Source organism: Centroberyx gerrardi, chromosome 4 (assembly GCF_048128805.1).
Source record: "Centroberyx gerrardi isolate f3 chromosome 4, fCenGer3.hap1.cur.20231027, whole genome shotgun sequence".
Classification (NCBI taxonomy): Eukaryota; Metazoa; Chordata; class Actinopteri; order Beryciformes; family Berycidae; genus Centroberyx; species Centroberyx gerrardi.
This window is the reverse complement of record NC_136000.1, coordinates 25,132,970-25,150,048: the sequence shown is the minus strand read 5'-3', so window position 1 is coordinate 25,150,048 and position 17,079 is coordinate 25,132,970. Positions and strand designations below refer to the sequence as shown.

At 42.4% G+C, this 17,079-nt stretch overlaps 1 protein-coding gene across 1 annotated transcript in view; it reads right to left on the bottom strand.

The window, feature by feature from the left end:
- Positions 1 to 10,470, bottom strand: part of il34 (interleukin 34) — a 36,126-nt gene extending 25,656 nt beyond the window's left edge. The window contains exons 1-2 of the mRNA XM_071905801.2: positions 10,195 to 10,470; positions 4,171 to 4,525 (exon numbers count right to left, since the gene is read on the bottom strand). Of these exons, the coding sequence (XP_071761902.1) occupies positions 4,171 to 4,216 (46 nt within the window). The 5' untranslated portion in view covers positions 4,217 to 4,525; positions 10,195 to 10,470. The remainder of the gene's footprint in view (positions 1 to 4,170; positions 4,526 to 10,194) is intronic.
- Between the last annotated feature and the right edge of the window lie 6,609 nt (positions 10,471 to 17,079).

Here is a 17,079-nt window from a genome sequence, read left to right as displayed (position 1 = left end):
TATTGTATGGTCTTATCTACGTTGCAGAGCATACAGAATGTGGCTCCTTTATCTTCGAGCACCTCATTACGCCCTAACGTAAGTACACCTTTCACTCCATGAGAACAGTTCCATGCCCAGTAGAAATATTAGTTAAACGCAGGTTGTCTGGTCTCACATACACACACACACCAACATCCTGCTGGTACCTGCAGTTACTTAACATCTCTCGTTTCCCTCATCTGTACAAAATGGAGTTGAACCCAATCACATAAAAAACACTAATCCACTAGTGGCAGGTTGTGTCCTCAAACGACCTCAGGAACCCTGTCAACCCATTTCAGCGTCGCCCGTCTACCATCGGTCTGAGACTAAGTTCTGTAGTCATGCAGCGGTTTTTTCTGGGATCCAGATGGTATATTTGCACAAGACAACACATACTTTTATTCCCCAAGTTCGATCACAGTTTCAGGCAACATTTTAATCACATGGCGTCTCAATAAAATGCCTTCAGTCCATCCTCAGTGCGGGGCAGGAACATATTTAAAACTTGAAACACTGCAACACTTGTGCCAACATCCTGCCAGCTGTTGCTTCAGAAACTGCCTTGTTCTCCTCGTCTGAGACGCAGTTTGTTCAGAGTGACGCACAAGTTTTTTCCTGTGATATGGCACAATGCAATGTACATTTTCTCACACTTTCTATAGTCAGTAATTGATTTGGTGAAGCTTGTAAAGCACGCACAGCACATAGAAGCCAAATATGTACAGCCACTATCTCCCACATCTTTGCAATGCCAGGTTCTCCATGTGCTCCCCATCATTTACAAATTGTTAAGTTGTAACTGGGCAAACCCAAAAATGGGAGTGATTGAGATGTTCTTGGAATAAATCAATTCTAAAAGGGTTTGATGGGGATCCACCGAAAAAAAAGCATTTAGCAGCCAGAGTAAGGCATTTTTAACTGATGCAGTTGGAAAAGAATGCAGCAAGTGTGTAAGAGATGCCCTGCTGGGTGAAGGGTAAAACTTATGTTGTTTCACCATCTCCATTTCCAGTGGCAGTTATGCTTTGATCATAAAGATCTGCAGAATTTTAGAAAATGTATACATATGGCTGGTAAAATTCAGGTGCATATATGCAAAATCCCAGACAGAGTATCCTTTATACAATGTATACTCTCCGACCTAAACCAATGCAAGCCCAAGTGTGGAATGCTAAAATCTCTATAACTCACCAAGTACAAGTCCAATTAGTGTATGATTTTATATGATTGCCACACTAATTGATATGAGTTTGAAATGTTTCTGGCATGAAATAAAAAACCCTCCTACATATGTATTGTTTTTAAAAAGTACCACAATTTAATATAATTCAATAGAAAAGAAATACAATCTATACAATCATAACAGTCTTAAGTATAGTAAAAATACTACAAAATAAAAGCTGAAGACAGTGCAAAAATAAATCAGCAGAAGAAAACACAGAAGACACAAAGCTGAGATAATAGCTAACCTTCACCTCGATGATTTGGGTTTCATGAGTTCAATCCCAGCTTTAGGCAACCTGTCACTTCACTGTAGTCTGACAGCATGTTTTTAAACCCCATGGGATTATGAGGAATGCTTATCACTCGTGTGTTCATAAACCATGAGATTTAGGCATTAGCCTTTTGGCCGTACAAATGGAGGCTGCAGGTGCTCAACTCAGAAAGCAAAGGCAACACAGTGGGATGCAAAGGGCAGAGAAAAAAATCAATAACTGGAACAAATACCAAGCAGCTTTTGCTTGTGAACCATATAAACTGCATTTAGCAGTCAGAATGAACATACCGTATTCTGGCAATGCAGCCCTCACATGTGCTGGCATACACTCTCTCTCTCTCACACACACACACACTGGTGCATTATCTTGAAGCCTATATATGCGATATATGCATGATGGAGGATTTCTACACTGGCTGGCACTGAACACAGCACAACTGGCAGTACGTCAACTCTTCTAATGCGAGGTTGTAGGACTCCAGGCGCATCTATGAGCCATAGATATGGTTATTAAGTCCATAAAGTGCAGAGGGGCCTCGTTGCATCAACATGTTTATATAATCAAATAAACAGAAACCGAAGCAACAAAAGTATAGAGTAAGCCACAGCAGCTGTTAGTTGAGAATGCAGAATGTGAACCCACTACTCTCACACACACACACACACACACACACACACAGCTAGCTAGCCGAGATCTAGCTGAATCACCCACTGGGATGTATTGGTGGCTTCAGTTATTCCACTAACACAACTACCTTGAAGTGCAATTGATTTGCCTAACTTGGCAAGAGATGGGCAAAAATACATCAAAATGTATCTTTTCAAATGATTAATCATCCCTCAGAAAAAGTAAGCACTCAACTCAGCATAACGCTTAAGTTAGGTGCTAAATCTTCCAATAAATAAATGATAAAAACAGATCCAGGACAGCACTCTCGGCTCTCGGCCATGGAGGGCCACAAGTCTGATTTCACTGATTAACACAACTTCAACCAGAGAGGAGGAACTAATCAGTGAGTGTATCTAGGATGAGGATATGCAACCAGGCCATGGAGGACCAATGAAAACCTGCAGACTCTCAGCTCTTCATGGTACACAGCTGCCAAAAAAAGTGTGGCTCATTAGCTATCAGGGAGGAACAAAAACCTGCAGGACACCGGTCCTTGCAGACTGGAATTAGACTCTACGGTATGAAACCACCAGGATTCTGTCTGTTGTCCTACTGCTGTGATCAGCTGCTTGCTTTTATCACTGGGGTGGCAGCAGCCTAGAGGATGCAGAAGCGGATTTGTTTTGGTCAGAATTAGTCGGCTTCCTCTCAGGTGGCACAGGAACATACAAAGCTAGCTTAGGTGAGAAAAGGCAGAAAGGTTTATTTTCTCCAGGTGGAAGTTTTTCCACTTTGATTCTGGCAAAAGGATGACAAGAACATTGGACATCAACACTATTTGGTTTCCCTGATAGTTCAGACAGAAGTGCACAGGCGAGGCGATTGAGCTGTCCATGATTTTTGCTCGCCAATTTTGGGGGTGTAACGGAAAAGTAATGAGCAGTGTAATGAATTACTGCTCCCAGGGAGTGATATTTAAAGTTTTTCAGTCCAACACTGCGTGAGACTCACAAATTTGGGATGTTCACCTCAACTGCCACTGGAATGCCAAGTGAAATGATTTCCACATGAGCTTTCTCACTCGCTTACCGTACATGAGCCCCAGTCTAAATAGTGACGGCTATCCTATATTTTCTAAGTGTGAGAACAAAGTTCCTCAGTTAAGCCAACCCCTCCATCCACACATCCTGAGGTGACGTCTGTCAATCAAAAGCTCCAGACAGAGAGCCTGTGTCACGCCGGGTTGGCCTCTGTCCAACCCCTGTCTTAACCTTTAAATCCAAAGGTGGTGGGTTCAGCCCTTTCTCCTGGCTATATTTACTCTCATCCAGACCATTACAGCCTATGTTGCCTACAGAGTCCAAATCGAATGGTCAAGCTATTTCAGGCTATAGTTCACCAGCTAGTCTACAGCCTATGTGGCAAAGCTGAGACGGAAATAACTTACAAGGGTCACTTGTTCCGAAACTGTCACAGCAATCACTTGACTAATGACAGATCTTCTCCCGAAAATACTGTACACTTGTGTACGAAATATAATTTCTGTGTGTCTGTGTGTGTGCATATGTGTGTGTGTGTGTGTGTGTGTGTGTGTGTCTGCCTCACATTCTGTACCCAAACGAAATGCCTTGAGGTATTGCCCTACAGAGTGGACCAGTGAGTCACTGCGACATCCATGTTAACCCCCTAACCCCATTTTCATCACACACACACAAACAGAGATGGAGAGACGCAGCGAGAGAGAGCAAAAGAGAGAGAGAGACACTGAGAGATGGGGGGCAGAGACAGAGACAAATGGCTATATGATATATGGCCTTTTGATATATGGTTGCACACATACCATCCCCATCTCCTTTTTTCACTCTCTTAGAGTGAAAAAACCTGTCTTTCTCTTTTTACACACACACTGATTTTTTTCCACAGAGGGAATCAAACAAAAACCAGCCACAAACTGATTACGCCAGAGAGGACCAATGCACAGCACAGAGCACACACATGTAGTCACACACACACACACACACACACGTGTCTCACTTACCCAAAAGGCCTCCCAGCAGGCAGGTTGAGGGGGACAGTTGGACCATACTCTGGCTTGGGCTTCAGTCCTCAGCTCCGTAGTGCTTTCAGCTCAGCGCAGTGCGTATACACACACACACACACACACACACACACACACACACACACAGGCACAGGCAGCGATACACCGCCACACAATGACAAACGCTCTCGTCTGCAACTCTTCAGTGTGTGTGTGTGTTCAGTGGGATACACATGGGCTTCAGGGGTGTTCAGGTCTTCACAGCATGTTCCAACACTTCTGAAACACGCTGGCAGAAGCGCATGCTGGTTTTTTCTAAGCTCCCGCGCCTCTGTTGCTCGCTGCTCTCGACAGCCTGAAAACAAGAAACCAAAAACAGACAGTCACAGATGGGAAAACAGACAGAAACTGGCAGTCAGACAGACAGAAAGAGGGTCTGACAGTCATTCAAGCAGTTTGGTGGAGGCAGGCAAGATGAAAGTAAAGCCAAGTCTCACAAAGAATGATAAGATCCCTAACTTCCTTCAGGCCTTCTGGTTTCCTAAACTCAGTGTAAAAATAAATAAGCCCGGGGCCTTCCTCTGGTCAGTTCACATGCAAGCTGCAGTTTTAAGGGCACAACACAGAGGAGCAGGCAGGCACTTCCACCAGGCCTGATACTGGTGTCTTCTATATTGTGTCCACACACGTTTTATGACTGGTACTTACAATTAGCAACTTGCAACTTGTAGTTGTATATCACCTTTTGTAAATGTGCAAAAACGTTTCCACATTAACTTGTGCACAAAAGACATACATAACACATTTCCCCTATAGAATTTTTACATGATTAGCTAGTGATGATGCTACATTTTGCCTCATTTTTGACTACCGAACCAGGAGTGATGGGACCACACCATATTTCTCCAGCCTGGGCTTTTATTCTCTGTACTAGATGGCTAATCAAAGATGACAGTGAGAAAACACCACAGAGGCTCAATTTCCATACAAAAACAATCTTTATTGAGTTCTCAGTTGAGGACGATAGGACTGGAGAGCTTCTGGAAACTAACAACTGATTGAGATGATTTTTAAATCATAAATGCCTTCATTTCATTGGTAAGTTCTATACACAGAACATGATTAAAAAACTAACTGACGCATTTCGGCATCTTGCCTTGTTCATCCCCACTGGCTCATCACATGGAAGCGTCAAATCTTCATCTTCCAAAAATCCATACGCATAAACAGTGTATTACAGGAAGAATTATATTCATAAACACTGTTTAATTTCATGTGTGCAAAAGTTGATGTGCAACTACAAATCTATTTTTTTACGCATTCCCAAATGTTGATATACAACCGCAAGTTGGGAAACATTTGTGAACATCGTTGTGCACAAAAACGTACTGGCGGCACTTTGACCCCATACCTCTGACATCAGAACCATAATAAATAAAAAAGGTTAGAGCAGCAGCACATGGCGAGGCATCTGACTCTACAGCGCTCCCACTGTGAAGCCGGGCCAAAGACGGCGATTACTCTCTGGCTCTGACGTTTCCTGTGTCTCTCTCTGTGTTACTACGCTGTGCTGTACAGGATGTTTTTTCTGTTAGGTTCGGTGCACAGTTTGATCCACCGCAGGGACATTAGCAATGTTCTGGTAAGGTGCCCGAACATAGTTGTTACTGGGCCGCTTTCAAAGGGATGACGTCACTATGTTGCTCTCCCATACAAACGAAGCCAAAACTGCTCATACCGCTGATACTGTAGCGTACTCATAGGAGGTTGAGTGCAGGTACAGCACACTACTAATTCTACTAGATCTGCAGAGAGCCGGTATCAAAAAACACCCATACTGTACCAACTTCAGTACATCATCAATACCAAGGTATCAATCAAGGTATTCTGTTTGACTCTTACAAAGGAATCTCAAGTCTGCTAAAAGCCTTTTTATTGGAACAAATATTGACGTTATAAATGTTTGATGATACCTCGCCTGAGACCTGCAGCACTCCTGCCGCAGCAGGCTGGACCAGACGGGGTGAAGTGCAGCTGCCCTCACTTCTCTGAACCGGCACTCAGTGATTCCTGATCCGAGGTGGAAACAATACCTCATGCTGTCATACTAACTTCTAACTTGTGTTATTTAATGGATACTTTTTTTTATCCAAAGTGCCTTACAGTACCATGAGTGAGTATATTTGTAGTATGGGTGGCACATGTGGGAATTTATCCTCTAACCCCAGTATTAGTTCTATTAAATTCTCCTCACATTGGTTCAGCTCTATTTAGAGAAACAATTCCCATTAAAAATGTTACACGGAAAATAATTCACTCTTTTACATACGAGCTGGCTTCAGATCAGTAAAACTAAAACCTTCAACCCACCCAGCCTGAGATGTGAAGAAAAATGGCAACCCAGGACCTTTCTTCTCTTGTCAAAATAATGGTCCTGCTTTCAACGCGCCTGGTAATTTGTTGGCAGTAAAATCACGCCTGTCACAGCCACTTCCAGCAGCATCTGAGAGGAATGGTTTTTTTTCCCTAAAGAAGTGAATCCACTTTCCATGGAATTTTTGTACGATTGTTTGTTTGCCCATCCATCTTGCTCAATATCTCAGATGCAGCTGCTTTTGACAAAATGATGCATTTCACCATTGAGTTCTGTCTTTTAACAAAAAAGAAAATACACTGAATGGCCTGAGGGGGGCGCTACAATTACAGGCGTATGACATTCAGTATGTGCAACGATTAGGCCCAGAGGTGGACTGCATCATGCATGGGGGACAACAACACACTGTTGCCCAAAAACCAGGAGGAAGCCACTTGGCTGGTGAGTGTGTGAGCTTGCATCAGGTCCTCTGACTGTATCTCGGGGTATTGGATGGTCTCTAATTCAGAAAGCATGAGCACAGTGCATGACAGGTTCACAGTGGAGTTCACATCCTGAACCATAAACCACAAACTGGCACCCTCCAACTTCCTTACTTGACAATATATTGGTTTCACTTTCAGAGGAGATTCTGCTGTCTAAGCTCTCTGTTGACTTCACTTGTAACATAGGCAACAATTAGTAACAGTATTTCTAACATTAATAACAGCAGAGGCGGGTGACAAAATCCCTTGTCTAGCCACCCTCGTGAAAGCCTGCCACTGAATATGATAATCATGTCATGATAAAATGTTCCAATTGCAAGTAAAGGAGGCAGGGTGCAGGAGTTTCTTCTAATGTTTTGAAAGAAATCGCGTGGAGTCTAGAATCTCTTCTGAATGAGTGTCTACACTTTCTCAACACATCTGTGTGTCTAGTTTGGGACAGGACATGGAAGTCACTTGTCAACATAACAGAATATGTTATTTCAATACATGCTCATACAAACAGGTTGACCCAAACTAGACAGGTGTTGAAAACGGCACATCCTTTTTAAGAGTGTATATATTTATCCAGACAGTAAACAGTACAGCTATGAGTCAGCTCCCCTCCCTCTCTGTCTCTAATTCCCCTCCCTGCTCTCTCTCTGTGTCTCTCTCTTCCTCTTGATGCTTTTGCCAAATGCACAAAGCCTTGTTTCAGCACTCCACTGCACTTCACAGTTCACAGGGACACACAGATAAGAGAGAGAGAGAGTCCGCAGCTTGCCGACTGGCTCATTGACTCGCTGGCTGGCTGAATGATTGCCAAAGAAATTGCGTGAAATCATCATGAGCCACCAGCGAAATGATGGGTCTGTCAGTTCTGCATGCCGCTGTGGCAGGCAGCCAACCTGCGATGTCCGGAGGGTTTGACAATCACACCATACTTCTATATCATTTCAAAGCGGCTATGAGTATGATTTTTGTTGATATGAAATCTAAGTCCTGGCGATAATTTTTAACCTTTGAGACGCACAAAAAATAGTTAAGGCTGAGTAACTGTTTGAAGCCCACTCTTCTGGTCCTGCAGCATAAAACAAACACTGGTAGTGTTATTTTCAAGTATTAGAGTCCCACTGCTGGAAAACTGCCCCAATGCTAAAAGATATATTTAAAAAAGCATGAAAATTCATAATAAAGCCTTATTTATCACCCCAAACAAACAGGGAGACTTCAGTTAGTTTACATCATGATATAAGCACCCAAACTGCCATTTGCAAGCCACAGCAGGCCCAGAAAGTGATACTGGGTAATAACACCATCAGTTGCAACAGTTGCTATCGCACATTGGTCTACTTATCATTTCATTTCTTTTTCTTTCTCTTTCTTTCTGTTTGTTTATTTGTCCCTTTGTTGTTGTCTGGCCAAACTGCTGCAGCAGCTGTGTTCACTCGCACAACTGATCCTGAATCAGCTCTTATACTTGAAAACAGTTTGAGAAGACAGACTTCAGCCACAGTCATCACAGTCCCTCTCCTCAGTGTTCTATTTTATAAGTCTATACATTCAAAATATTTCATTTCACACCTTTTAAAAGGGCTCACATGATCCCAGGGGTCATTACAACCATTACGCCGACTGTCATTCAAGCTAAAGAATCCAAAACAGTGAAAAAGGAAATTGATAGGCTACATCTTCTTTCTAGGGCACGGTGACACTGGAGTCCCCCAGCACTGACTCAGCAGTGAGGGATGAACGCTGCTGGAAAGTCGCCACAGCTGCTGAGTAAAAACTCTAAAAATCCACTGTTCCACCCAAAACTAAGAAGAAAACTCTGGCTACAGCGCGGAAATCTCCCCATGCAAACCAGGATACATAGGTTGCTCTCAGTTTCTCTTTTCTTCCTCTCGCTGTCTCTCCTAACACACACACACACACACACACACACACAGCGGGCCAGGGCGCTGACATTGCTCGGGGCTGACTCACTACAGCTCTCTCCCTTCTCTCTCTTCTTGGCTCCTATCCTCCTCCGTTCCCCCCTCTCTCTGGACTTCTTGATCCTTGGTTTTCTTTTTAGTCCTGCCTGCTCCTCAGCCCCCTGATCCAACACAACACAATAATGATGTCCACTGTATCTCAATTACAATCCCAAAAAGCTTAATTCGCCCTAAAGTGGCCAAACGCCTACGGTAATAGAAAGCAGTAGGCAGGATGCCCAGTTTGGCAGTAAGTGGTCTAAAGATAAAAGGCTGCATGTGTTGCCTGTCTGCAATAGAGTCCAAGCAGAATGATGAATGGCGGCTATCCACTTAATCCTGTGTCTTGTTCACTTTTATACGAACGATAATTAGAGGTTACATTTGCAAATTAATGGCCAAAAATACCCATTCTCCTCTCAACCACAGCCATAATCACAACAGCATGACAGAAGACATGAGAGGTGGCTGAGGTCAGACAAACAAATAACAAGCCTTGGACAAGCATGAATAGTCTGTGGCTTTATCAAATTATGTGTACTCTGGATTTAATCATTTACCCTTTTGGAATAAAAATGCATTTAACCTGGACTTGTATATGACTGCACACCATGTATATATTCTGCATATTTCACATTGTTTTCATTCAGAATCTCATATTCCTCTCATTCATTGTGTATTGCATATATATAGGTATACTGTATATTGATTAGATAGCCTATATATCATTTTTTCCTATTCCATGCTGCACCTAAGTCTTTTTTGTCTCAGTAAGTTCGACAACTCATGCTATTTTGCACACTTCATTCATGCTTAGCTCTATTCTGATTTATACTCTTTTATATATTTCTTTTTCTATACTCTATCCTGCTGCTGTGCCGCCCAAATTCCCCACGGGGATCAATAATGTTTCATTTTATCTGACTTGACCTGATGACAGCTGCGAGGTTTATGGTTACGGGAGTCGTTGCATAACCAACAGGCTACAGTGTTGTCTATCAGACAACTTCTGATGTTCAATTTCACCCTTTGTAGGCTCCTTGTTTTCCCCAGCTAGCAACAAAGCGCCACCTGAGCCGTAAACACGCACCTGGCGAAAGTGAAAGTTTACACCTTAACTGGGCAACACACACACACACACCCACACACACACACACACACACACACACACCACACACACACACACACACACACACACGCACACACACACCTGTATCTCCAAGAAAAAGAAGGAAGTTCGTGCTCTTCAAATCTCCATCCAGGTTTAGGGAGCAGACACGTGCAGCAGCCACAGAGTCAGCACGCGCACGCACGCACGCACCTCTTATCTAGCCCCGGTTCCAGGGATGCGTAAAGGCTGTATCCGTTCAGAGCTGGTGCCTTAATGTGGGGTCATTAAATTAGCGCGGCGACCGGGCCAACAGCAGCGGCGTCCCAGCGGAACACAACAATTAAAGTGATCAGAAGAAGTCCATTACAGGCTCCGTGACGGTCCACGCTGCCGGAGTGCGCTCTGAGCGTCTGGCCAAGTGCGCAACAGGCTGAGCTACTAGCTACTGCTCCCTCCAGCTGCATGAAGCCACACACACACACACTGACGCGTACCGGAAGTTAGCGGAGTTCGCCTTCAAAATAAAAGCCGGCAGGTCGCGCAGCATATACCGTGTACCTGCGATATCCTGGGACCTTCCGTTGTTTCATGATGCCATGTCCCAGGAACATTCTCTCTCTCTCTCTCTCTCTCTCTCTCTCTCTCTCTCTCTCTCTCTCTCTCTCTCTGTTTCTCTCTCTCTCCCATCTTTCCTGTTTCAATGTAGGCCTATTTGTTAACTAGGTTTTCAAATAAATAAGCATAAATTCAAAAAAGCAAAACGAAAGCGTGAAATTTATAGCCTAACTTTTAAAAAAGAAAGATATGCCTAGACTAAGTATTGAGGTATACACGACAAAAATTCAAAATCCTCAGTGGAATCACAAGATTAAATATGGAGTAAAGCCTCTCTTTCCATGGCATCTTTACTGACAGTCTATCTTATCTGAGATGAGTCTAAATACGATCTTGCAGTTTTTAACATTATAATGGAGAGAACAAATTAAGCAGAAATCTATCTGGAGCTCATCTGAAGATGATGTGTGCTTACTGTGCACATTTAATTGGTTCACTGACATTGGCTACATGTAACACACTGACCAAATAATAACAGCTTGTCAGTCATCAATAGTTGCTCCACGTAGCCTAACCAGAAATAACCTACAGTCCATAACAGTTTAGTGGCAAATAGACTAATAGACACATATGGACTTGATACCCCTATGGGAAAAAGACACTTTAGGGAAAACAAATGTATTTTCACTTAGTAGCCTACTACAGATTCCTTCTTAATTATGCCCTTTATTTACACGCTGGCGCTTTCTATTAGGCTACAAAAAAAACGGCAGTAGCCTACGTGGATCTTATTTTGGACGACGTGAGCGGAAGTCAGTTATTAATCGTGTCTAGCTTCACACTGGTTAGGCTCCGTCTGCTGTCCGTCGTCGGGTCTCCAGCCCAAGTGATTTTCGGCTGCAGTCACCTTCACTTTCACTACTGCTGCGTCACCACCCCGCCAAATCAGTTATCTGCCAATTTTCATTTTTTTCTCTCTTTTCTTTTTTTCTCTTCTTTTTTTATCTGTTAGAAAAGAACAGATGCCGGTCAGTGCATGTCATCTTGCACACACACGCGCGCGCGCACACAAGTTACACAGTCTTTAAAACTGTAGGCCTAATTTTATAGACTGTTTGAATGCCAGTTAGAATACAACATGAAACCAATTTGTCAACTGAAACCACCTGAACACACTGCGGGTCTGTCTTGAGTTTAGACACTGTGTTTGACAGCTGACCAGGGTTTGACTGTTGCTTTTGCTTTTTTCAGGAGCCTACTCATGTTTGACCTTAATTCCCACTGGAAAGGGAAACACTAAGCACAGTTCCGCCTTAAGCCTATTGTGATATTTGCTGCTGACGTGGAGACGAGCAAAGTAACGGGGCAGACAAGATAGTGCCGAGGCCGGGACAATATACTTTTCTAGGGAAACTATAGGTCAATACGTCAGTTGATAGCAGGTCTGCTCACCACAACAAACATGTCAAGTCATTCATCTAGTATGGACTCTTAAACTCTTTTTTAATTAGGCTAAAACAAGTTAAAATCGACCAGTTGGGTAAGATACGATAATTTCACCCATACAAATAAACTTGTCTGCAGAATTGTCTTGAACCAAGTGACTTTATCTAGATATTAGTGGAGTGACGCGCCTTATTTCAAGACATTGAAAATAGTCTACGTGAGACAAGTGAACTTACCTCACGCCACTGGTACAATTTCTCACCCGTTTCAAGCTAAATACGACTGAATATGAGACTAAATGACGTGTTACAGTAATAGCCTATGGACATTTTTTTAAAGTGAAATCTTGTGCTGTGATGAGATTATCTATTTATCAATGCATTATCTTTCTAATGTCGCCTACAGAGGGCACACAGTCCATCGGGTTACCAGGTTAGGCTCCTGTAAAATGTCCATATTAACAAGGTGTTTAGTCTCATGTTCATATTATTTTTTATTTTATTCCATTTTATTTCATTTATTCATTCATTCATTTATTATTGAATAAAAGCAGAAAGCAGCAGCACTTGTATCTAGACAATGACACTTAGGTTCAAGAACATCATGGAAGCAAGTCGATTTGCGTTGGAAAGAAGTGGAACCTACTTCACCCATTTGGCAGATTTCCCCACTTTCCTACTACAGAAAGTAGTAGGACACTAGACCAAGTGACTTGTTAAGATGGATGTTTTTTTGCAGTGCGTCCAGTCAGCGCCGCCACAGCCGCCCACACCGGTCCATTATGGATCCTTCTGGACTTTACACTGCAGGAATCTCCACATCTGGCAAAAATCAAACCGCAGAGGGTCAGGCCGGGTTATAACGAGCCGTAGGCTATTCATCCATTCATTTTACAAGTCTATTTTTCAATTACAGTTCATAAATCTGTATTTTTGTATTAGGCTACCTTATCATTTTCAATTTGGCCTGGAATCTATTGATTAACAACAACCCCATTAAATAAAATAGCCATAAGTCCATATATGCACCAGTCTGACATCTATCTATTTATCTATCTATCCAACTATCTAGCCTATATATCTGTCTATCTATCTATCTATCTAGGCTACAACTTGATGTTTTGTCATTAGGACTTCCCCGAGACTCTCATCCCATCTCTGTAAAACCGACTCGAGCTTTTCATTGCTCAGCAACAAAAAGGTTAAAACACACAGCGCGCAACAAGGACGCGCCTAACGGGCCTAAAGCATGCGATGGAGCCGCCAGATGCGCGGGCACGACGCTGCGGAGGGTCTCTGAACTCTTGAGATTGCATGCCGGAGGGATTTCGTTATTACAGACCATGAGCCAGATCACACCGAAACAGCCAGAGCCAAACCTCCACCACAACCCCATCTTGTCCTGTCGGTCCAGACCGGCTGCTGACCTCAGAGGGGGAAACCCCGCAGGACGCATCGGTTTTTGGCTGTTTTGGTGTTTTCAGTTTTTTTTTTTTTTTTTTTCCTATATAGCTGTTCTGTCATAGGAAGATTCCTCTGGGGTTTATTTTTTTATTTAACCATGTAATCCCCCTTTCAAGGGCGACCTGGCCAAGAAAGCATGTGTCATGACAAATAATGTAAGTTGCAGACAAACAAGATGCAACAGAGTACAAAAGCAAGATGTGATCAAAGTCATGTAATATTTAGAGCAAAGCAACTTTTCTTTAACATCAGAGCAGCAGGCTCATGATGATGCCACCAAGCAAAGACAGCTCCTTATTGAGTCTGTCTCAAGATCCACGATAAACAGTTAAGCAGTTTAAACTCACCAAGAGAGACCAGCTCTTTCATTTTTAAATCAACTGACAGCGAGTTCAACAGGGCACATGGAGGAATTTTCTAATCCAGCTCTGACCTCAGGGACAGGTAACAAAAACACTATTCTGTGACCGCAAACGGCAACTTTCCAACAACTTTTAAAGAGATAATATTTTACCAAGAATTGGTAAAAACGTACCAATGATTAGGTGTGCTGGTGGACAGAGCGGGCCAGTCTGCAGTGATGAGGGAGAGGGTTACAGTCGGTAATGAGCTGCAGATGGTTCTCACCTGATAAAGCTCCCCACCGGACTCCTGATACTTCTCCTCACTGCCTTCACTTAACTGATGCATCTGAAGTCGCTTTGCTGTACTGCTATGTTGCAGATTTACAGTCCAGTGCAGAAGTATATACTGTATCTACGATGTAGAAAGCATGGCTATCCACTAGGGATGGGACAATATAACTCTCTCACGGTACGATATGGGGATCACGATTTAATGCATCCACGATACGATGTAGTAAATAAAAGTTCAATGACAACAAAGTCTGACTGTGCAGAATTATGTTTATTTCTGAGACACAAATCTTTCTAGCGATGGCACTGGCTTGCTAGAAGGTAAACAATTTAAAAATGTCATTACAAAGTGCAAACAGTATAATTTCAATGGAGAGCTTGTGAAATTGTGATGGGCAAGCGGTCTCATTTGTGATTACTACAGCAGAATAAAATGGAGCTGATATCAAGATTGATTTTTCAGCCCCACGATAAGTTTTGTTACATGTTTGCATTGAGATATATTGAATTTCGATATATCGTCCCATCCCTACAATCACATTTATTGTCAGATTTACAAGGCAGTTGTACCAGTTTACATTTCCAGCTTTACAGATGGAAGCATAATGTGTGTGTACAGGTCATGTGCAACAGACACAGATCAGGTTCTTTTAGTGCTTTGTCACAAATGGACAGGTTAGGAGCTGATCTGTTGTAAAAAAGGATGTAATGATGCGTGAACGAAATGAAATGAGTGAATGTCTTTGAATAGCTGTGTTGGAACAACTATCACACAACATTTCCGTTAATAGTCTATTTGATCGTTTTTGGCAAGGCTCACATGCTGCCTCGTTACCTCTGGTGGCTGCCGGACTCCAGAGTACTTGAACTTCCTATACTTGGAAGTTTACACTAGTTAAAATAACTCATCTAACACCACAATACAGTCAAGTTTCATATCAGAGCCATATCAGAAAATGACTAATTTGGGTGCTTTTAGGTTCAGTTGGTGGTTTCCTTTTGCCCCATTAGGTTGTATTGGAGAACAGCGCTCCCTGCAAACTGACAGGCATTATCCTTTAACTTGTACATACTTTGGTATATTTGTGGAAGAGTTAAAAGCCATTTGCTGCATCAAGGCAAACAATTGAGCAATAAAAACAGAGAAGTGCAAGGCCACGCTCAAATCACTGTCAAAGGTTTCACAGAGGTTATCTAGAAAGCTGTTTTCTGCTTTCCCGTCATATCGGGCTTAAAGACCCAAAAACCGGCAACCTTCTGGTCGCAGGCCCACTCCTCTAGGCTTTCTTTCTCTGAGGCTGCCATTAGCTTTACCAGGAAGCTTTAGCAGGAACCCACAGCATACTGGTTGTTTCTGTGGTGAATACACAACCGCGGGTGCAGATGCAGTACAGTCAAACGCCATACAGGATCCTTGGAGAAGATTCTAAAAAAATTGTACATGTTACTAATTTGTAATATGTGTCCGCGTCAGAAAATAGCACATTAAAGACCATTCACTGTAACTTATATCAGCTGTGAATTCTTTTTGTAAATCTTTTAACTGCAATAAATGCATATGGGCCAACTGTCAGCTGCAAGAATTCATATATGATATTCAATATATATGATCCACAGTGATGTTTTCATCACATGACACCAAGCCATCAGAAACATGACTGAGTTTAGATCACAGATACATTCAGACACCTGGTCATAAAACGGGCCATAAAAAGTGACATGCACCCATAAACTTATATAAGGTATGAAATTTAGTTTATGGGATCTTGACAAGGCATGACAAACATGAAAGTAGAGGTGGTGTCAAGTCAGGTTGTTTTAATATAAACCATCACAAGTGTTCTACGCCACATTTCAAACCACATTACTTTGAACTGCTTGAACTGAGTGTATGTCTAAGGCTGCATGAGACCATCTACATTTTTTTAAGCCTGATTAACTTTCAGTGCTTCCTAAAATATATTGCACCCTCATAAATTTTTGTGAAGAAGTGTCACATTCCTAACCCCGTTTTTTATTATGTTGCTGAAACAGCCCAAAAGGGAGTTCCCGGTCTGTTTTTGTTAGATTTTGCGTAGCGGTTTACGTCCTCCATCAGTTTTTGGGTCACTGTGGACGCTGGACTCGTCTGTGTCTTATGTAGGGTTATGTAGAGTTTCATGTAGCCTAAACCTTTAGGTTACTTGTGTATTCATCCATCTTGTTGCATCTCGCAGTTGCCGAAATTCTGCAACTCTCTGTCGCTGCTGTCAAATGGAAACCTCCACTTCAGTGCTTGTGCTTTTCAAGTTTCTGTTTTTGCATTCTTCAACTATGAAACAGCCAGAATACTGTTTCAGTGTCTGAGCTAAAGTTATCCATTGTTCTATTTCCTCTCGTCTTTGATTATTTTAACTCCTCACATCTTGATCTATCATCTTTTAACCTCAACCAACGAACACGATGACACCACCCAAGCTTCTTCCTCTGTACACTGGCTGCCCGTCTGTTTTAGAATTGATTTTGAGATTTTAGTATTCATTATGTCACCCTGTCTCTACTGTCACCCCACCACTGGATTCATTTACATTGTGATTTATTGGATTCAAGATATTTTTGTCTTCCTGAAAGTTACTGTCTTATGTTTTTATACAATTACTAACAGCATGTGACAGTCTATTAAACCTTTCCCAGTATCTACACAGATTAAGATTATATTGAAGTCAAATATGATATATTTTAAGGCAGAAACGCATTGGAGGTGCCAGATACACACATTTTCAAACACACTTTTCTTTTCAATAGCTCCATGTGCACCAGAAGGGTCAAGTTGACGAGCCATCTCTTAACTCTTACTCTGAAGCACAGTAGAGGACAAAACTACTGTCTCTCTGGAACCGCAGAGA